The following is a 22440-nucleotide window of genomic DNA, read 5'->3' on the forward strand; positions in this document are numbered from 1 at the left end:
AAAAAAAAACAGGAAAAGAAAGTAGAGAGGAAAAATACTGCCACTGTAGATCCACAGTCTCTGCCTAATTCAACTGATATCAGTGGGTATGTGATAAATAGTTTAACATTTATTTATTAAAAATGCAGGATGTGAGACAATGAGACTAATCAACCCAAACTTATAGAGTAATTGGGTAGTTTTCTGCTAATTATTCACTGTATCTTTGTTACCAAGCTTTTTTCCACACACATACAAACAAAAGTAGGATTTTACAGTCCAGTGTTACAGAACATGAACAATATGGGTCAGCTGCCAGTTTCAGCTTTCATCAGCAGGTGGCAGTGTTGCTGGACAGATGGACTTGAGGAGGCATGAGGGTGTTTGTGAATGAATGATTTCTCCAGTTTACAGACAGATGGAGCCCTTGTTGCAGACATCAACAGTTTCCTGCTTCATACACAACATTGAATATGAGATCTCTTTGTTCAAATGGCGGAAGGATTAAGTTCTACCACTCTGTTTTGTATTTGGACTCCTGCTAACTTTAAATGAATGTGCTGACATGATGCACACCCCCTCACCTCCAGCTCACTGGAGAACTCTTAACACCAAAAGGTTTTAGAAGTGACCTATGATCAGATTTATGTATTGCTGATTGCTGCATAAATCTCTTCCTCTGCCATAAGCTCAGCACATGGCGGTACTGTAGATACCCCCCTTCCCATAAATTTCAACATCTGTTTCCTATCAGTTTGTTTGACCCCATACTGCTTTTCATTTGGCAGTTGGACAGAGATATAATGTGTTGCAACAGTGTTCACTCCTGCCAAAACAACAACAATGTTTATGGCCTTCCTGTCGAACTCAAAGTGGCTGATTAATTCATTCAGATTTCTCAACAGTGCAAGGACAAAGTGTCTCTGGCCAGAGATTTCCAGGAACACTTGGTGTTTAATACTGTCAGACTGGAGTGATTAAAAGAATAGCAAGTTTAACTCTTGCTTTACTTCCTGGAGGAGTAGGCTTTCTGTGTACAATACATTCAGAAAGTATTCAGACCCCCTCAAGAATGCAGCCTTGTGCCTAAATAAAACCAACTTTTCCCCCTTCATCTGCCTACACTCAGCACCTCATAACAAATTTATATCAGAATTTTTAGAATTTGAAACTGAAATATCACGGTGAAATCAGTATTGGACATAGTACTCTGCAGGCCATTCCTTTAATTTCATGACTTGGTTTATTAAAAACACGGAGTGGTCTGAACACTTCCTGAATACACAACATGTTTCCACATTTCTAGGATATCTAATGGAATGATAAAACAACAAACGTGTTGACATTTGCTACATTTTTCCACCCACTTACGCTCCATTAACAGCACTTCTTCGACAATACCAGAGAGCTCTTATAGGAATCTGCCATTTATTACACCTTCTTCCTCCAAACTGAGGAAACCTTTGCTCACAGCTGTCCATCAACTCATCACACAGCGTAAGATATTTAAGAAAAACTTTATTTGTGACTTATAAACAAAACACATTACCAGATTGATTAAATCATAAGAATCACTATTATCACCTTTACAATGATGAGCAGGTGTACAAAAAAAGTTATTAACAGATCTGCACTGTCACAGTCAACTGGTATGTGTCACACCCAGCGACTGAGGAACATTCACTATACACAAGCAGAGAATACATCAACTTTATTTTTTTTGTACCTTTTTTTTTGTATCTTTTGAATTTTTTTTCCTTTATTTTTCCGCTTTATTTCTCTACTGGGCGAAGGAATAGATATGGAGGGTGAGTAAATGATTTTATTTCACAACAGTGTTTGATGTTTGATCATCATCTCAAAGCTTAACACAGGTTTAAGAATTGTTTTTCTTATCTATGAAAAATCATAAGGGTAAAAACAGAAAAAAAGGCATTTCTTAGCATAACACAATAGCATTATGTATATCTAGAAGATTAAATTTATTTTCAACAGGATAAAAAATGTGATTCTTTCAGGTTTTTCCACAAATTACTGTTTGCAATAGAGTATATGTATGTATGAATTTGTATGTGTTTTGGATGAGTGTGGGTCTTTTGATGTGCGTGTATCGTCTTTGAGAATGTGTATCAGAGGTATATGTAGTCCAATACGCATTTCCCAGTGGAAAAACATATCTATGTATATATAGTATCTATATAGTATCTGTTTCCTTTGCTTATAACATGCAAACAGCCACTTGGTGATCTGACAGCACAGAAGTACACCTGAAGGACAGGGCAGGGGTGGGGGGGATGTGTGCATGGGAGGGATTGACTGATAGCAGCACCTATACACCCCTACTGTGACTGGTAATATGATGGTTTTTAAAAAAGGAACACTGAGGTGAGATTTTATGACACGTTTCATCGTGTAGATCCTGTTCCAGTCGCTACTGCTTACAATATCCTTCCTCCACCATGCTCGATCCTAGGCTTCATAACGTCAGGGTCAAACAAAGTCGATCAGTTCACACTTGGGTCACTGCAACTAAAAGTTTCTCGGACACAGTTGCCTTTTTCTGCAAATGTTAATTTTATATATATTTTTTAATTTTACTTGCTTCCTCTCAGTGGTAGACCATAAACATTATTAATATTGGATTTTACATTACCTCATTACTACATTAACTCATAAGAGGATCTCCCCCCAAATCCCCCACAACCACCTCCTCCATCCAAGTCAACCACCGGCCATCTTTCCATTGCTGCTGCGCTGCACTGCATTTAACTTCTAAGTGGTTTTAGCCGACCCAAGCTGCTCAATTATCACTAATAGCTGACACAGGAATAACTAGAATACCACTGTTTGTGCAAAAGAGGAATGACTTGCCCAGTCTTCTATGTTAGAGCTGCACACAACACAACAATGACTGCTTTTATTTTTTGTTCTTTTTCTGACTCTTCTTCACCCTTTTCCGTACTGCCTCGTTATAGCCACTACAGCATATTCTCAGATTTTTGCTAACCTGTCAGATATCTTTACAATGCAACGCCTAGAGATGACAGAGCTATCAACAATGAGCAATCAGAAGACACACTCTGGCTGAAGCGCCTAAGCTTAGTTAAAGTTGAACCGAACAAAAGATGTACAGTATGTGTGTGTGTGTGTGTGTGTATGTGTGTGTATGTTTGCAGTGTATGTGCATGTGTCTATGTGTGCACTGTTTGTAAATATGCAAATACACAAATGTTCATTGAAGGAGAGTGACTTGAAAGATGTTGTCCAACCATTGTGTTCTGAAGAAACGGGGGGTAGAGGGAGGAAGCAGGCAGCGGGCAAGCAAATCCTACAAGCACTGAAGCAGTTGAGGCAGTGGTGCAGGGCAACTATTTAACATTCAAAGACAGAAGTTAGAGGGATCAGGCTCGAACAGAAATGAAGCAACAAGCAACGTTCCTGTGTCCCAGCCATATAATACACTCCCATATGAAGGGTGGCACTGGCCTTCAGTCTTGGATTTGGATTTTCCGGAGAGGGGTGTATTATGTTCTATTGTTTATATGTTTATTGTGTTTGTATGTACTGAATGCCTGCATGTAAGTAAAGAAGACTGCGTGTGCGTGCGTGTGTGAGAGTAAGAGGCAGAGAAAGTCAGTGTCTGTGTGTGTCAGACTGGGCTGTGCTGATACACAGTGGGATTAAGACCCCAGTGACCTGTGCCATATTCCAAGAGAGGAGGCAAGGTCAGGGGCCGGTTGCATCAGCTGCACGTAGGTTCCCTAGTTATATCCGAAGTAGCCACCAATCCCGATTCACGCATTGCTAAAATATAAGCGGTAGCACCACAAAAATCTGTTACAACATAACCTCAAGTAACAACTAAGTAGTTAAGCAAGCAATAAAGCAGGTGCAAATGATACAAAGTCACATAATTGCACTCACTAACAATATAGCAGGATTTTTTTTTTCGTTTTTTTCTGCACACAGCATATTTTTCTCTTTAGTAAACCCATGCCATTTTAAAACTTAAAGGACAATAACAGTAATTTTTTTCATGTTTCTATCCATTTTCTACACATTGCACATCAACTGTTTTCCACTTGTGTTCCCCCTCGTGTTACAATTTTCAGTGGATCTTTCCTTTTTTTTCAGGCACAATCTGGTTCTTATTCAGTTAAACTTGCTCAACATAATGTAATGTAACCCATAGAGCCTGTGTTTCAGTTTTGGCAGAGTTACATTATTGTGATGTACTCTATACTCACTAGCATGTGATGAAAGTGTAACTGAAAGAACATTACAACCAGATGTTGCTTTTCACTCAGACAGATGTCCTATTGCAAAACACTGTCCAGTCTGCACCTACTTATTTTTGTGCTATGGTACAATAAATAAAGAATCAGTGACTGCCTAGATGGTAGGAAAAATACCCCCGAAACACAGTGGTGTGCTTTGGGAAATGTTTTGCAGTCATATTAGTTATAACATGATTTGTAGAGGATGGACTAAAACATGCGAAAACTAGTATTGTCCTTTAAGAGTCAAAGATGGATTTTATTTACCAATCGTAATTTTTACGCCAATCTAGTCGACAACAAATCAAAGAGGTTTGTACACATCAGCAAAGGTAATGCTCTCACTGATCAGCTACTCATCTCAAATCTTCATGTTATAACTACCACGGCTGTAGAATCCCCCCCTTTAGTACCTGTGGTACAGTTGAATTAAGTAACTTGTTAATTGCAAATGATCTGGCAGTTATGAAGCCACTACTTTATACCATAACCTGGGAACAAACTTGCGCATAGTTGGTGCAACCCAGTCCAGGTCCTCAGCCTCGGCAATGTGCTATGTTACACTGAAACAGAGCTCTTTATTCGAGTGTGGTCCTGTTTGATCTCAGCCACCTCGTTCTCTTAAAGGTGCTAATCTCATGGTACATATACTGTATGTTGTGACTTTTTCGTTTTTTATTTTCATTTTTTACAAAAGACCACATTATCTGGATTTCTACAAGGCCTCCATAATACTGAAAGCAAAAGCCTCTGTTTCTTTTTTTTCTTTTTTTTTTTTAGTTTGGCTTCAACTTCACCTCCAACCAGGTGAGTCAAAAAGGGGGCTGCATAAAGACAGAGATGCCAACGTGGGCAGCCTCAGCTGACAATGGTCAGTTACAAATAGTACACCTTTTCAGGTGTTTTTGTTTGTTAATATACAAACTGGGGTAGGGGCAGCAAATCACAGAAAGGCTAATCTAATCCAATAAATTGCTCTCTGTTTGAATTTGGTCCAGCCTTTAGGCGCGATTTAGCTACTAAGAACATTGTTTACCGTAAACCTTGGCCAAAGGTTTGGGCCAAATGAGCCAAGAAAGCGGGAGAAAGGTTTGGTAAGTGAGGTTGTATGATGTGGGGAGCCAGACCAGGTCTAATGAGGGTTTGGCCACTGTACAATGTCTATGCAAATATGGTGCAAAGAGGCTCCCTCCGTTCTACAATATGCATTTAGCTTTTTTTTCTGGCTCTGAAATTGGGATGATTGTTTGTTGGTAGCTCTGTTTTCAAGTCACCCCTTCTCCACTAATCGTCGCCCCCGTCATCTTTTCCTTTATCCTTCTTGTCTTTCTTGTCCTTCTTCTTCTTCTTCTTCTTCTTGGCCTCCTCCTTCTTGCCGAAGCTAATGAAGTCACCTTTGTCATCCACAGGGCCCTGGTCGTGGCGGATAGAAATGATGGCTGGGGATCCAGGGATGATGAAGGCTTCAGGAGGAATCTCTCCAGGCTTCAGGGGATGAGGTGGGACGTAGCCGGGTCCGGCGCCGTATCTGAAGTGCCAACTGTTGCTGTCAACTCCAGCGCCCACTGGGGGAGAAAGCTCTCCGCCACCCTCTCCATCTACACAGGTATGAAAAATAAAAAGACAACATGTGAAGACTAGATAATCATAACATTTATTCAATTATCACCAACAACCATCTGATACCAGTGGAGAAATGAGGATGCTGCTTGGCTTAACATACATAATCTAAGCCCACTAACATGTGATATCTCATTTTGTTTGATGCATTCAAAAACCAAAGTGTAAAAACTTTTAGCTGTTTTAATTAATGAGGAGTTACATTGGATAGTTTAAGCCCCACGTTAGTTTTTGACGGAGTAGTTTCATTTTGATTGGATTTAATTTGATTCAAATCACAGCAACTGTTGATTAGTCACATCACAAAAATATTTAGCATGTAGCAAGTGCTACTCAGAATTTATCCAGGGGAAGTTATTTCATGTTCAGTCGAGGAATAGGCCACAGTGCACACTATTGGTCAAATTATATACCTGTGTTATGAAATCATATTTTTTTAAGCCCACATGTGCAAAACAGTTCAGTTAGAATGATAAAACTGCACCACTAGAGCACATTGAACCTGGATGGAAGAGTAAACATCTTCTCACTATTTTGGCGTGAGCCTGATATCTGCAGTTGTTAGCTACTGTTAGTTAGCCCGCAGGGACAGACAGAATGAAGGAGAATAAACAAATTGTGTGTCTTGACCTCCATGGTGTAAATTCTCTTCAACAAACACAAACAGCTGAGATCAATGTGAAGCCTTTTTACAGTGTGTTGCTCTTGTTATAGATTGTTAGATTGTCAGCTAAACATCTTGAGTCATGACAGTCCTGTCAAATTGCAGCAGGTCCACACACTAATTACTCATGTCAAATTATGAGGCTGTTGTGACTTAAGGCGGCTCATACAGCTGATATCATCTGTTACTTATAAATTAAAATCATCTTTGCTGCAACTTTATGCTATTTTTTTCATACAAACATCATGCAGTCGAAACTGAACAACAACAAACCTCTGCATACTCATAATATTTAGTAGATGTTCATAACTACAGAAGGAAGGCGCAAATCCAAAGATTGATTTTAGGATTTAGGATCATTTAAAAAAGAAAATCACAATTAATTGGATAATCTTTTTTTTTTCTTCCTTCACCCTTATTAGCTTTGGCAGTGTGAATTATTTTCCAATAGCGACCCAGCTTGTCATGCATTGATCCTTCTGTCTTTGAGATGCTCAGAAATCTGACATACACATGCAGAATAACCGAAGTCTAGCAGCAACGAGCAGAGAAACAGCCTGATAAAGGAGCAATAGCTACAGGCAGTGAATATTTTCAGGACAGCAATTCAGCTGAGACCACAGGGGGGAACACTGGCAGGGACTAACCTTTAAACCACAGGAATGCTTAACTTGGCAGAGTGATTTGTATTTGTATTTGGTTGTTGGAGGCTGCATAATCCCACTACTGCACAGGAGGCTAGAGACATGGATTCAACCTTTAGTGCTCAAGCATGATGTGAGGATGTGAGGATGTGACAGGGAAAGAGATCCAGATAGCACATCGAAAAGAAACACTTGGAAAAAAAAAAACCCAGAAGATGAATTTATATATAGAAAAATTATTATGTAAAGTGAAAATAAGACAGCTATTAAGGTCAAAAGGTTAAAGAGGATATGAGATGAGATGAGGAGGGAGAGGAAAAGAGAGACAGAGAGAGAGAGAGAGAGCGGGAGAGAGCGATACTAAGAAAGATGGGGGTGGGCGGGTTTTGCAGACACGGTGCTCTCAGGCCCACACCAGTTCCCGCTGCGCTGACCTACTTTCAGTCTGGATTTTATTTAGATCAAACACAAGCCCTTGCAAAAAGATTCTGTTTGATTTTTCTTTATAGGCTATTTATGACATTGCTGGAGTGCTGAAATGTTTTCAACCACCATCCCATAGGGACCTACACTATTTTGAATATCCACACTGTCCATACGCATAGTGTCCCACTGAGTCTCCACTATGAGTTCAATGAGTTATTTAAAAAGATTACATGTACAGGCTGTAATAAGAGTTGAGTTGTAATTGAGACTATAACCCTTGTCAATATATAGTATTATTGCAGCTATATAATAATAGAATATTGACCACATAGAGCACAGAGCACCTTCTTTAACAAAGTGCTTTTATATGTTATTGAGCTATTACTCGCTACAAAGTGATCATAATTTAACTCGTGCAAATGTGCTGCTGCAAAGGACTAATGTTTTCAATAAATGAGAGGTCAGACACAGTGTTGTGGCATTCTTGTACCATCATCGCTACAACATTTTGACAGGAACTCAAGAACACGGACGCACATAAATAATTTGTCTTGTACTTGCCAAAATAGAACGATTCAATTTTAACTCGCATTAAAAAAATAGCACATGAAATGTCTAGAATAAGACACATTATTAAAATTCAAGTCATCACTCCTGCATAAAATGAAATTTTACATTTTTACACAAATTAAACACCAAAATAACAAAAAAAAAGAAAGAAAGGAAAAAAGACAGCTAATTGACTTAAGTAATTGAGCTTGTTTAACAGTTACCCAGTGTCAGATATTACAATCATATATTAACATTGGTTGGAGTTAGCGCTGTAATGCTGTAATGCTGTAATGCTACTCTGCTTCTGAGGATTATAACATCTGATGGTATGGTCTGTCTGTATTTAATCTGGGTATTAAACCCAGGGAGAGGTTCCGGTATTTGAAATAAGTCCCATTCATTTGCTATCAATGCTTAGGCACGGAAGATTGCCTGTCATGTGGAGGAGGACAAATGCTTAGAATAAACTGAGCAGAGAGCCAGTGAGTTGAAGGAGATGTGCAAAACACTGTGAGGCAGAATGTGGATGAGCTTATTGAGCCAGTAATGCAGTGCATTGTGCTGCTGTAAACAATGCACCTCCATTTTATATAACTGACACACCGTCTCCTGTTACCTGATGCTGCTTTTTAAAGAGAGTCAAGGTGATGCACAGTCACTGTGGCTGCAGGTTTATGGAATATTTAGCATGCGGTGTTGGAGATGAAAGATCAGTCAGACATTCCTTATTTTGGTCGAAGTATGTGGACGTATATCAAACTTTAATTATTGATTAATGAATAGCTTTGGCAAGACCTTTTCAGACAGACTTAAGTACAAGGTTCCTACACAAGAATGGAAAGTATGGAATTTGATTTTATACATTCCCAGGTCTGGAAAATGGAAACTATTGTATGAACATATATTTATCTTAATACTTCTGGGTTTGTTGTATCTGAAGTTATTTGGGTTAACTACAGTATTTTGTATGTCCTATTGTACCTAGCTACAGTCTCCTGGAAATTATTTGGTGTCATAATGGCATAAAAATTCAAAACAATGAAAATCAATGAAAAAAATAAAATATGCATAATTTATTTACATGATACATCTAATTACTCAAATGTCACAAATTATCTGAATTTCTTTTACCGAGAACTATGGAAAAAGTATGAAATTTAGAAATGTCAAATGTGTAGGAACCCTGTAAGTAAAGTAATGGACTAATTATCATGATGAAAAGAACCAAAGCTAAGATACAGTGATAGATGATGATGCTGGTAAAACATGTTCCTTGTATTGTGATAAATTTGGTCAAAAGCTAAAAGAGTAAGAAGTGTGCACAACACTTCTCCTGGTTGTAATGCTGCCAGCTGCACTGTAATGACTGTGTTCCTGCAGTGAAGACGTTATCACAGGCAGCAGTACTTCCTCTACCTGATGTCCAGAGAGCAGCCCACATACCGATGTGGGACCACCTGAGCTAAAATGTTGTGCGGTTATTAAGTGTCTAATCGAGTGAATATTGTCTCGTCGTCTTGGGACATCCCAGGGTTTTTCTGCACTAGCTGTGACAAATCCAAACCCCTGACATTGTTAATTAAAATCCTCGCCCAGGTATTAACGTGAGATATTCCTGTGTGTGTGTGTGTGTGTGTGTGTGTGTGTGTGTGTGGAGAATTAATTCATAACGAGCAGGTCTTGCCACAGCTCGGAGGAGTTGGTACAATTATGAAGCCCTTCACTTCCTCTGTGCTACTGTTTCTTTAACATGGAGGATTATTTGTAACTCGGCCCTTTGCTTCACATTAGCCAGTATTTCACAGCAGATACATGTCTGAAATGGATTATGGTGTAAGCGCTGTTAAGCAGGACAGTCTAGCTCCTTGCGAGCAGGTTGCCATGACACCTGATGTAGTTGTGTGGGTGTTTGGAGCCTCATTTCATGTAACCTGATGTCCTACATTTAAAATAGGCTATGTAATTTTCAGTCTAGTCCAAGATACGCTTCCATCTAAAATGAATCCCTCTTGTGGTTTGGAGCACATGCATAAATCTGACAGCCGTGTAGAGCTGGCGTATGCAGCGCATCACATGTATTCTGCATGAGACACGTCAACCTAAACCAGTCCTCCCTACATTATTGCCCCTAAACTGCTGCATGCCCTCTTTTTCCCTCCTAATACCTGCCCTTTGCCGAGTCCCTTTCCCTCCCCTTGCTCGCTTGCTCCTTCCTTTTTTCTCTGTCTCTTAAATCTTCCATTCAGAGATATGACCGGTTGCCATGGAAACTGCCTTCGCCCACTCCCTGCTGATGGAGGGTGCGGCTGCTGCAGCAATCTCTCAGTTAGACAGTGTTGCCAGGCAACAGGTCACATGGCGTTCCCTAGCAACAACACTACTGCAGGAACCTGCCAATCCTCTTAACCTTTCTCTCCATCCCCCCATACCTTGCTTCTTTTTTTTTTTTTCTCTATCCCCCTGTTCGTTTCCTCTGCTCTTCCTCGCCAAAATTGCTCTTAATGTTAGTGGATCTCTCTCTCTTTTTTTCTTTTTTTTTTTTTACCATAGCTCTTACCACTGATAATAGTGTCTCTCGCCCTTTGGCATTAGACAAATGTCCCCTTGTCTGCACCATGAGTCACTTACATAAACACAGTTTCGTGGGTGCCGCATTCAGATGCATCTCAGCATATCGAAACAAGTTCATCATGATAGCATGTCACCGCAGACATGAAAATGTGTCACCAAAAAAGGCTCCACCTCTTGACGCACAGAAAAGAGGATCAACCAGCGATCCAGTGCACGTCTGTGCCTCAGCACTGAGCCACTCCTAACAAATTATTTCCTAATGCAACAGTGCACCCCTGATGGATCTGCAATACGCTGTGCACCCTTCTCAAAGACAGTAATTTGAGTTTTAACATGACCAGGGAGGCAGGTTTCTGCACAATAAAAGATTTTCCTGTAAACTGGCTCAGGGAAACTGGGAGCTGGTGCAGCACGTGTTTGAACAATTCCCCCACTTTTTCTCTCCACAAAGAGGAAAGACTTCACATGTTTGCTGACAGACAGTACGACATAATCTGTCACTGACTCGTCAAGTGATTGACTGTGATGGTGCAACTTCACCCCCAAGTCTATACCTACAGTATGCTCTAATTCCTGCAGCGAGACAGAAAATCAATGACTGGTTGCTGTGCTGAGGAAAGGAGGGACTCACAATGTTCCAAACACAATCTTGGTCTTGCAGCCAACCAAAGCAAGCCACACACAATAGGTTTCTGTGGTTCTTCACATACAGTAGTACTATTAGATTTTATTAGTCATTATCTCTGAGCCAGTGTTTCTGTAAATGCATGAACCGTGGGTCATTTTCAAGGCCAGCTCTGTTTACACTTCTGTTCTGCTGCTACACATTTTTAGCGTCGCCACCCACACAGGACAACTCATCTCTTATTAAAAAACTGTTTCCTTTTTTCCATCTGTCAGTATTTCTCCATGCAGCTAGCTGCTCTTATAGGACGATACAGTTGTTTATCTGTGACTCTGCAGAAGGGCCTCAGGCTTTTGGCATCTCAGCTAAGCTCTGTATGAAAATCACACTGGGATTCAAGATCATGAGGATTTTCAGTTCTGTTACATCCTCAGTTTTACCACATTATCTCAACCAAAATAAAAACAAAGATTAATTCTCCTTCATGAATTCAACTTGGAACTAGGAAGTTGCTGTAAAGATTGAACAAATGACATTTTAACAACTGAACTTTGGGTTGCTGGTAGACAGATCTATGTATTTGTTTTACTTTATTGTCAGAGCCATGGTAGCTGTGCTTGTTTTCCGTCCTTGCTGCTGCCTCTACTTATCCATCAATTGTGTTTTTAGCACAAACAGCCAAGGTTGCTTATTGTAACAGTGTTACAATGTTGCTTAGTAAATGCATCCAATGCCATTGATTTTTGTTAGGCCTCTACACTGTTCTCTTCCCTTTTTTTTATATCAATTGACTCACATACCAATACACTAATAAAAAAGACACACACTTCAACAAACCTTTCGACAGATGGCTGTAGGGTCTATTACATAAAACAATTTCAGTTCTTTGATTTCAGATGTTTGAAAATCTAATCTCAGTTTTATCAATTTTAAATCTGCATTACATTTGCAGGTAATATGAGAAAATCAGTCACCACTCACCTGCAGCGCTGGAAACAGTGGGCCAGTTCTGGACGAGCATCCCCTGGGCTCCCTGCATCACAGAGGACTCCTCCATGTGGACCGAACTGACAGAAGGGACACAAGGAGCAAGGTCAGGACATGTATCAAAGGAAATGTTTTTCTTATTATGCAGAGTTCTGACCTAATTTCCTCTTTCAAGAATGCTGTGCTAAATGTAACACAAACAACCTCTCACGGTGTCAAAGTATCAAGCAGTGTTTGTTAGCATTATTAGTAGTTATTTTCAGCTTTGTTTCCAATAGCAACCAGTTTTGGACAACCACCACACTTCCTTCTTATGATCTTGTCGCCCCTGGCAACCGTTTCCCACTTTCCTTTCTTTTTCCTTTAAAAAAAAAAGCACATGCCACCCTACATGCAGAATCCTCTGCCTTAAAACAATGTGACAAAGGCTTTTTTACGCTAAAACTGAAGCAACTAAATGGAACTCAGCCTTCATCCATTTTAAAATTTACACCCCTGCTGTCCCTGCTGTGATATGTCAAAATGTCTTTCGTGCATGTTGCCTATCCTTGCAGAAGAAGATAAGGGAAGTGTTTTGTTAAGTCTGGTGATGTCTGGTTTCTTGGCAGTCAGTTCTAATACCTCTCTTCTGTTCAGACCTATTCTTGATAGTAAAAGAATAGTCGTCTCCGGTGACGAAGAACAGCAATAAGACAGAAAGTCACACAGGACTGAGATTTTTCTGCTTAAAGCTCAGAGGGCTGCTTGTTACCAAGTGGTTGATTGATTTCATTTTAATGAATAGTCTGCGCCTGGTTTCCCTAACACCTGATTCTATAGCCTTATTAAAAAATCTGTTGTTTTCTGTTTGCTGTGGCCCAGGATTTAGGTCTCTGATGTATAAATAATGGTGGTAGATGTTGTCATTATTCACTTTGACATATTCAGGCTTCTGTCAAGTTAGTTTATCCAAAAACTCAACTGCATATAGTATACTGGTGGCCTTATTGCTGCCATTCTGACTGCAATTTAATCCTTCTGTTCCTCCAGAAAGACTGTGAGTTGTATCTCAATTTATTTTTACCAATCCAGCCAAGGCACCACATGCTGTCACTCACAACATGGTCTGATGTAAAACATATATGATGTTCCACCTTCTGGACAAAATCGTATTTATTCAGACAATGCTACATCTGTTGTTTTGAATGGCAAAATCTGTCATTCATCTCAATTGAGCAAAACTTACAAGGCATATTTTTTTTTGTCTATTTTTTGTTTTTTCAACACTCATTCTTTGTGTGAACTGGGATACATTTAATGATGAAATATTAACTCTGTTTTCAGCTGATAGTCTATAGTAACTACATAAACTAGGACATAGTTATAGTCCCAGCGTAAACACTTGTGATGGTTACAATTGGATATGTTCTGGGATATGTATGTACTCTGTTTTTATACTTCAGTGACGTGATGTAGGCTATGTTTTGAGATATCATGTATTCTATTTTAGTACTTGAATGCACATAACCTGATGTGTGTGAACATGAAGCCAGATAGTGTGACTCTAGCCTGATAAACAAGGACATAATGTAACTGCTGAGTTCACCGAGTTGAGTTCTTGAGGTTACAGATGTTTTATTTTCTGCCTATTTATTTATTTGTTTTTTTCCCCACTTTATGTGAAAACCTAGAGGCTGTACTTTTCTGAGCTCTACTGCTTTCATTCAGCTGAGCTGGTGGGCAGACAGACAGCACTCACAGAGATGGCTCTGCAGAAACACTTCCTCTTCTTTTCACTGTTGGGTTCACTTACATTTTCTCATGACTCTTACTTGAAAATGGTAAATTATAAAAGCATTAACTGTCTGGAAAAAAAAGAAGTTGATGTTTGAAAATTGTATTTTATATAAGCCTGGCATTACACAATTGCATGAAATGATGAAAGTTTGAAACCTCATTCATTAAATTCGCTTTTTTCTTCATGCCACTCTAATGGTGGTCTGTTCGATAAAAGCCACGGTGAGCAGCCGGTTACCTTAGCTTAGCATGCAAAACTGGAAACAGCCAGCCTAGCTCCGTCTAAAGATAACAAAATCTACAACTTCCTGGTGCCTTGCCATCCTGCGAGGCTGCCAAGCAACCAGCAGAGATAAATGACTCACACCTAAAACCACAACCTCACACTTTTTTTTATATGTGTTGTAAAAGTTTGTGTACAGACAAATTTTGTTGTTGCAAAGGGCGAATAGTTTGGCATTTCAGCAACTACGTTAGTTGCTTTTCTGCCAAGAAAAGTTTGATCCCGTTGTCATGGCTGTCTACCTGCTCAATATGAAGCTAAAGCATGCAGCTGGTTAGCTTAGCTTCGCATAAAGAGTGGATACAGAAGGACACAGCTTGGCTCTGTTCAGAGGTATAACAAAAATCCACCTGCCAGCAGCTACATGACTGGTTGATGTGGGTTTAATAATGTGTTACCTCACTGCAGTGCACGCATACTGAGATTTCAGAATGAATACAGAGCTTATAGCCTATAGCAGGACCTGCTCTGGCTGGGGCCTCTGCAATGCAGTAATATCCAGCATCTATCTCAACAAACTTGTTATGATGGATAGGGACTTGTCATGAATATGAAATGTATTTTCTCAACAGTGTGAGTTTCTGGCTTTCACATACGCAGAGGTGCATGCACTTTAATGTGTGAGAATATGACATAGATAGGACTGGTGTTTCCTACAGTGGCTGACTACACCAGGAATGTGGGTCAGTGATGTTGGTGCTACAAGTTGCGTGTAGTGTGAGACATTACAGCACGTGTGTGTTAGGGCTAAGTGTTAATGTGAGCCATCTCTGTGTCTGTGTGTGTTACAGGCACTGCCATCTTAGAGACGGCAGCGGCAAATTGCAGTGATGATTTATGTTAAACCATGTCATGTTACAGTGACTTGATGACATGATGCACATTATGATACCCTCCGCACCATAGAAATTAACACTAATATCCAATTAAATCAAACATAGACGGGGCAGAAGACGGTGTGACTGAGTGGTGAGCATTGTTAGCATGAAATTATGAAAATTTGGTGCAAAGGACAGACAACTCATTAGTCTGTGACGATCCAGCTGTCCTCACTCCAAATGAGTAAAGCACCTCATTACAGATGCAAAAAAGTAACTACTGTTGTCTCTTTTTTTAATTTCGATATTGTCTGTTTTTTGCAGATAGGCAAATGGAACATCTTGAATATTCCTCTAAAAGCAAGTGAACTGAAAGCACAGCAATCTGTATTTGAAATAATATCCCACATAAGCTTATAAACCAAACATAGCCACAATCTACTGTACATGTGGCTCTAAAAGCTTAATTAAGCCCTGTTTCAGTGTAATATTTGGTATACTATCTGTTTTTAGACCTATCTGTAATTGGGATTTGGTCAAGCAATAAGCGCATAAGTATGCCCAGTGAAGTCCTCTGCTGTCTAACTTTACAACTTCTCCCTTCATCTCCACACAAAAACAAATAAATACACACAGAAAGGCACATGTGTGCAGGCTGGGCAGTTGTACATGGACACACTGATGTGTGCATCTGATAATCTGAGAAAGGTCATAGTCAGCTCATTATTTGTCCTTCATGCTTCCTGCTTTAAGACTCTAACTTGGAGAGGCAGTGCTCAGAACGTAGATGGCCTATATAGTGTTACACTGCAGAGCAGGAGTGCTGTGTAGCTACCGATGGAAGCTGTACATGGATTTTCCATAAGAAAGAGGATGGCGTTGAGGTTCAAACGGATGCCGAGGGGCCACTAGATGTCATTCTGATAAAGACAGATTCTTGGCTGCAGTCTGATGCTGCAATGTCTTTCTTCTTCAATAGAGGTCATTTGGAGCAGCAGGTATCTGTAGGAACTAGGAAGCCTGTTGTGTCACAGTAACTGGAAGTTGTGTTAAGAGCAACATGAAAGCGGTCAGCGTCATGGTAACAAAGACCGGACAGAACGAGAGGAACGAACAGGTGTAACTTTTTCTACATCATAAAAAGTAGCAAAAGAGTTAAAGATGGAAAGTGCTTACCTCTGCACCCCTGCCCTCAAAGATGCAGAATATCGCCAGTCAGCATTCGGGGCTTTTGGCTGAGCGAGCAAGAGGTAGAGAGAGAAAGAGAGAGAGAAGAGGAGAAAAAAGAGAGAGAGATGGAGAGATGGGGGAGATAGAGAGAAAGGGAAGAGGGTGAGTTTGATCTCATGCAGTGCAGAGCCAGGCTGGGCCATGGTCTCATCAATTAATCATGATACACATCCCAGCTCTGGACGTGGTAGGAACACTGCAGTCGTGTCCCCCATTGCAAGCACATTCACTCACACACACTCACACTCACGCATATTGGCATCCACACAAGCCCTTAAAAAGGGCAGAGACTGAAAGCCATATTGATGAGTTTTTGGACAGTCTCTCAGTGTGTGGCTCTATAAATGTGAGAGCTGGGAGAGCGATGCCCTTTCCCTGAGTGCTGGGGTGTTTGCACAGGCTGATGTGGATAGTGTTTGTGTGCATCTGGAGTAAATCGGTTTGCTCTTGATGAACCTGGCCTGAGTGCCTGAAACTCCTAAAAGCCCTTTCAGTGATTTATTGCCATAAAATAAATGAATAAATAAAAAATAAGCAAGATCCATCAACGCTAGGGCAACCACATCCTCTGGTCTGTATTAGCTCAGTGTGAAGAGCAGTCATACATACATTTCCTCATCAGGACCTTGCTATCATTTAGCTGAGACTCCTCTACAGGCAGAGTTTTGGTAGGACACAAATATGCCTGCAGTAAAACCCTTAGAACCACTATGATATCTATTTCTTTCTAAGAACAATAAAAAAAAATGTTGGTTAAATGAAAATACACTGCTTTGACAACATTTTTTGGGCTAATTATGTAATTTATTTTAAATTACTTGAAGTTAACTCTATGTTAAGTAATTTGTACAGTTTTTGGATTCATGTACCTTTGATGATAGCAAAAAATGTTGCTAATGATTATGGCTTTAAGTTCAAAGAACCATATGAAACTCACAGGGGGAAAAAGTCATAGTTTTAATGAGCTAATTCCTCATGCCTGACCCTTTCATAATTATTTTCCTCATGAGTAGGTACTGTGCACATGCACCACATTAAATGACTGTGAACATTTGTATCACAGCTAATGCTGAAATCTGACAGCATCATGTGGGTTGCAGCCTCCGATCGCTTCAACATCTCTGAATAAGAAAAGCTGCACTACAGACACAAACCTGCTGAAGCAGTGGCAAATGTCCCAGATAAAGATGGCACATTATGTTCCTCAGTTCAATTCAGAGGGGAGTATTTTCTGCTGGTAGACACAGGCTCTTTGAGTAAATCTAATTTGCGGGGCTGGGGAACACAGGCTGGAGGTTAATTTAATTTACACTGCTACACTTGTCTCTCTGAGACATGTCCTCATTGTATTGCTAATGTACCAACGACTGGTACTTAGGGTGACATATCTAGAGGTACATTTCTAACTTAAAAAATCTGGCAATAAAAAATATATTCCTACAATAGTTGAACCATCAATCTCTATCTAACAAAGACTGCACACATGTGCAATATTGTCAACATTAACAAGGTCCAGGTGTTACTTTTTTAGTATTTCATGTAATGTTATCGATATGTCTGAGAAACTGCCCAGGAGGGAAATGCATTAACTGTTAACTGTCTTCTCATCTGGAAGTGATGAAGGGATAGTAGAACTGTATCATTTAAGAGTAATCCAGCTTTAAGAGAAAACATTTAGGTTTTCTCTGAAAAAAGTCAAGTCTCATCACAGTCAGCACTTGGTATTTGCATATACAGTATATCCTATAGTCAGAGGCACACAGGCAAATCAGGGATGTCTTATTCAAGCCCCCCTCAACAGCTAGTCTTGTAGTGGTTTAGATCAAGTCAATTAACCCCAACTGCTCCAGTGTAACTCTTCGGCTTTACTCACTCACTCACTCCCACCCACACGCACACACATGAGTTTAGCCCACTTGCACTGAGAATGAGACAGTCGTTCAGACGACATGACCTGTTCTTGGTGCAGATGTGATGACAACCGCAAACTGAAATACAAATCTCTGAATCATCAGAAATAACTCAGGAGCCTTGAAAAGCATCAAGACTGACACTAATGCAGTGTGAGTGGTGAGCTGAGCTGAGTGACTGCACAGTGCAAGTGGGAAGTGAACAAAGGGACTGAGGACTGTGAGTATTTAGTTCATTGCAGGAGATCGTGGAACTAGACATTCAGGAATATTATCACCCTGCAGAAACCAAAAAAACACTGAGAAAAATAATGACAACATTGCAAACTGTGGCAATAACCTTAAGGAAAAGTCATGTAGGGCATGCACTTAAAATTCTTCTATTGTTTGCAACTAAATGAAATTTCATTAAAAAGTGACTCATGTGTAAATATGATGACTCATGACCTTCCAGGTATGTGGACAAAGATAAACATAAAGAATTAATGACACACCTCTGGGCAGATTTGGAGCGAGGCATCAGGCATGCTCAGTCTGCGAACAAATCCACTTCCACTGGTGAAGAAGCGGTCGGCACCGCTGCCCCAGGTGCCACTGATGGGACGTCCCGTGTTGTAGAACATGAAAGTGTCACTGCCAGAGGTGGCTGTCAGGCAGGTCTTGTAGCAGTAAGTCTTTGTTAGGGAGCCGTTCCCACGCACTTCTATGTAGTGAGGCTCCACTTTAAGGTCTCTACGGAGCACCACATTGTTATTAGGTTGTGCCCCGGCTCCGCCAGGGCCTCCCCCGCCAGCACTGACACTGCTGCTCCCACCGTCTGGAGGGGGCTTCTGTGACACACAGCAAGGAGAGCAGGACCCAGGCTGGGTGCAGTAGGCATGACAACGGACAATGGCCAGCACTACCACAGTGACCAGGAAAACAAAGGTGGTGGCGCTCAAAGCCACGATCAAGTAGAGGGTAACGTTGGAGAACAGCAGCGTGCTGTGAGGCCGGATGATCCTCCTGGGGTCTGGAACCACTTTGGGCGGCACCTCCATGACAGCCACGTTGATGGTGGCGGTGGAGGTGAGAGCAGGCTGCCCGTGGTCCTTCACTACGACAGTTAGAGCGAAGGAGGTGGAGTTGTCCTCCAGGATCCTCCGAGTGGTTCTGATCTCACCAGTGTGTTCATGCACCTTGAACAAGTCTAGGTCAGTGGCGGTCTCCATCACATACACCAACCAGGCATTTGGACCAGCATCAGCATCATAGGCCACCACTTTGGTCACCAAGGCACCAGGCTCTGCGTTCTTCTGCACCGTCTCCAAAGAGCGAGTTCCATTGCCGGGAGGGTTGACTATCAGTGGTGCGTGGTCATTCTGATCCATTATGTAGATGTAGACGGTGGCGACGCGGCTGAGCGGAGGAATGCCCCCATCTTGGGCTTTGACCTGGAAGTGAAACTCTCTCAGTGACTCATAGTCAAAGGCTCGGAGGGCATAAGCCTCCCCTGTATCGGCCTTTACAGACACATAGGAGGTGACAGGGATGCCATGGTTGTTGTCATTGAGCACTGTGTAGGTGATGCGTGCGTTCTCCTTGATGTCTGCGTCTTGAGCTTTCACAGTACACAAAGAGGCCCCGGGGGCATTGTTCTCAGCCACATAGACTGTGTATGAGGTCTGCTCAAATCGGGGAGGGTTGTCGTTAACATCCGCCACATCCACCTGTATGGTCTTCTGGGAGGAGAGGGGAGGGTTTCCTCCATCTGTGGCACTCAGAGTGACATTGTAGGCATCAGTGGTCTCGCGGTCCAGGAATGCTGAGGTAACCAGGGTGTAGTAATTTCTGAATGACTTGATCTTGAAAGGAAGTCCTGCTGGGATCTCCAGGCTCACCTGCTTGTTAGTGCCAGAGTCTCGGTCAGTAACGCTAATGAGGGCCACGACTGTGTCCGCACGGGCATCCTCCCTCACAGGGCTGGACAGGGAGGACAGCACGATCTGAGGGACATTGTCATTCACATCAACCACCTCCACCACCACCTTACAGTGTGCTGCCACAGCCCCAGGCCCCTTGTCCATAGCCTGGATGTACATCTCATAGGAGTTGGTCTCTTCGTAGTCAACATTGCTCCTCACTCTTATCTCTCCTGTATTGGTGTCCATACTGAACATTTGCCTCACTCTCTCTGGAGTGTAGCTGCTGAAAGAGTAATAAACCTCTCCATTTGTGCCCTCATCCAGATCAGTTGCATTCAGTTTAATAACCAGGGTGTCTTTGGGCGAATTTTCCAACAGTTTCACCTTGTACACTGAGCTGTCGAACAGGGGAACATTGTCATTTGAGTCCAGGACTCGGACATTGATTTTAGCAGTGCCTGTTCTCTCTGGCGTCCCACCATCCACAGCACTTAGAATTAACTGGTGGTAAGGCGTCTGTTCACGATCAAGGGGCTTTTTGAGCACAAGCTCGATGTGCTTTGTATTTAGGGAGGGTTTGTTGGATACTAGCGCGAAATGGTCGTTTGTGCTAAGCTGATACATGCGAACTGAATTGGACCCGATGTCTGGGTCCTGAGCGTTTTCAATGGGGTATCGAGACCCTGGTAAAGCCGATTCAGTGATTTCCAGTTGATACTCATCTCTAGGGAACTGCGGCGCATTATCATTGGCATCCACAATCTCCACCACGACATGGTGCACCTCTGTGGGGTTTTCGACCATCACCTCCAGATTAATGAGGCAGGTGCTGGACATATCACACAGTGCTTCCCTGTCGATCCTTTCATTGACGAGTAATTTCCCATTTTTGGGGTTGACAATCACATAGCGTTTACCGCTGTTAGAGGTTACCTTAATTTTTCGGGTGGCGAGCTTTCGAGTATCCATCCCCAAGTCATGCGCCAGCTCACAGACCACTGCCCCATTTTCTAGTTCTTCCGTAATAGAATATCGCAATTGTCCACACGAAAGGCCACAAAATAAGGAAAATATCACAAAATAAAAAGGCACATTATTCCCTATCCAGTTGCATATCCCCGTCACAGCCATTGCAAGCTCATAGGATCCGCAGACGGATTAAACGCAGCCTTCCGCCTTTTTAGCTTGCAGTATCTTGCATCCCAGCACCTCATTAAGGTGGGCTAATTGGTCTCCCGGTAAATGAAACAGAAGCGGCTCATCCATTGTGTTTTCCGGCTGAGGTGAATCCTCTCCAGCGCACCCATATTTCCTTTGTCCGTGATGCGCTTTTTTGTCTCCAGTGCGCGCTGCTGACGGGTGTGTTTCCCTGCCGCTGGAGCTGTGAGATCCGTCAAGTTTGAAAGACTTTGGGGCAAATGACACCGGAAAGTAAGGTTGCGTTTTTCAAAATAAAACGTCCAAAGAGTGTTCTGTCTCCTACACCATATCTAGCTGTAAAAGGGAAGGAAAGAGTTCATGGAAATAACCCAACAAATCTGATCAGGTCAAAGGGAGTGATTCAGGACTTCTAGAAATAATAATCTTATAACATGAAGTGATAAGGACAGGGTTTCTTCCACAGAAACTGATGAACAGATATCTTTTTGTAAGAATCAGACTCACTCATTAATCTAGACATGTTAATAGGCAACAGTTAAATGCAATGTCAAAATGTTTATGTGTCTTGCACTGAAGTTGTGAGTTTCATAAATAAATTTATATTTTTTGACAGGTTCATCATGAGACTAAATAATGAACCTCACCTGCATAAATCTTGTATGTACTGTGGCCATGAATCTCTTGTGCTCCATACTCTGTATCCATTAATTTGAACAATTTCAGAGCCTTCTGCACGGACATTTTTTTTAAATGATTTTATTTCGAAAAGCGCAACCGGAAATCATGTAATGTAATGTGGCTGACTTGACTTAAGGACAGTATCCCACCCTAGCGCGCACTCAGACTCCAGCTCTCTCCTCTCCACGGTGGCGCAGCTCCCCTCCTCCCTCCCCACCCATTTATTTCCTCTCATCCCTCCATTGCGACGTCGGTAGGCTATATGGTCTGGGAGCTAATAAGGGAGCAACACATTAAAGCACCTCCACAATAATAATAATAATAAAAAAGGCGAC

General features: G+C 41.5%; 1 protein-coding gene across 2 annotated transcripts; it reads right to left on the reverse strand.

Moving 5' to 3' along the window:
• Positions 1 to 1477: 1477 nt before the first annotated feature.
• On the reverse strand, positions 1478 to 21651 carry LOC146974345 (protocadherin alpha-C2-like). 2 transcript variants are annotated; one of them, XM_085797539.1, is made up of 4 exons: positions 18857 to 21651; positions 16399 to 16457; positions 12340 to 12425; positions 1478 to 5854 (listed from the first exon to the last, which is right to left on the reverse strand). In XM_085797539.1, the coding sequence occupies exons 1-4, from the start codon at positions 21395 to 21397 to the stop codon at positions 5541 to 5543; spliced, it is 3000 nt and encodes a 999-aa protein (XP_085653665.1). In that variant the 5' UTR covers positions 21398 to 21651; the 3' UTR covers positions 1478 to 5540. The 2 variants fall into 2 exon arrangements, with proteins under 2 accessions (XP_085653665.1, XP_085653666.1); XM_085797540.1 differs by lacking the exon at positions 16399 to 16457 and having other exon boundaries at positions 5611 to 5854.
• Positions 21652 to 22440: the final 789 nt, after the last annotated feature.

This window comes from Trachurus japonicus, chromosome 14, assembly GCF_045865225.1.
Source record: "Trachurus japonicus isolate A0001 chromosome 14, Traja_1.0".
In the NCBI taxonomy this organism is placed as follows: Eukaryota; Metazoa; Chordata; class Actinopteri; order Carangiformes; family Carangidae; genus Trachurus; species Trachurus japonicus.

What these genes read in the sequence shown, in the direction of transcription:
- LOC146974345 (XM_085797539.1), bottom strand. Translation starts at nt 21,397, where the DNA reads ATGGCTGTGACGGGGATATGCAACTGGATAGGGAATAATGTGCCTTTT. An exon ending in TTGAGGGCAGGGGTGCAGAG is followed by an intron (nt 12,426 to 16,398) that starts GTAAGCACTTTC and finishes CCCTTCTGTCAG; the next exon opens with TTCGGTCCACATGGAGGAGT. An exon ending in CACTGTTTCCAGCGCTGCAG is followed by an intron (nt 5,855 to 12,339) that starts GTGAGTGGTGAC and finishes ATACCTGTGTAG; the next exon opens with ATGGAGAGGGTGGCGGAGAG.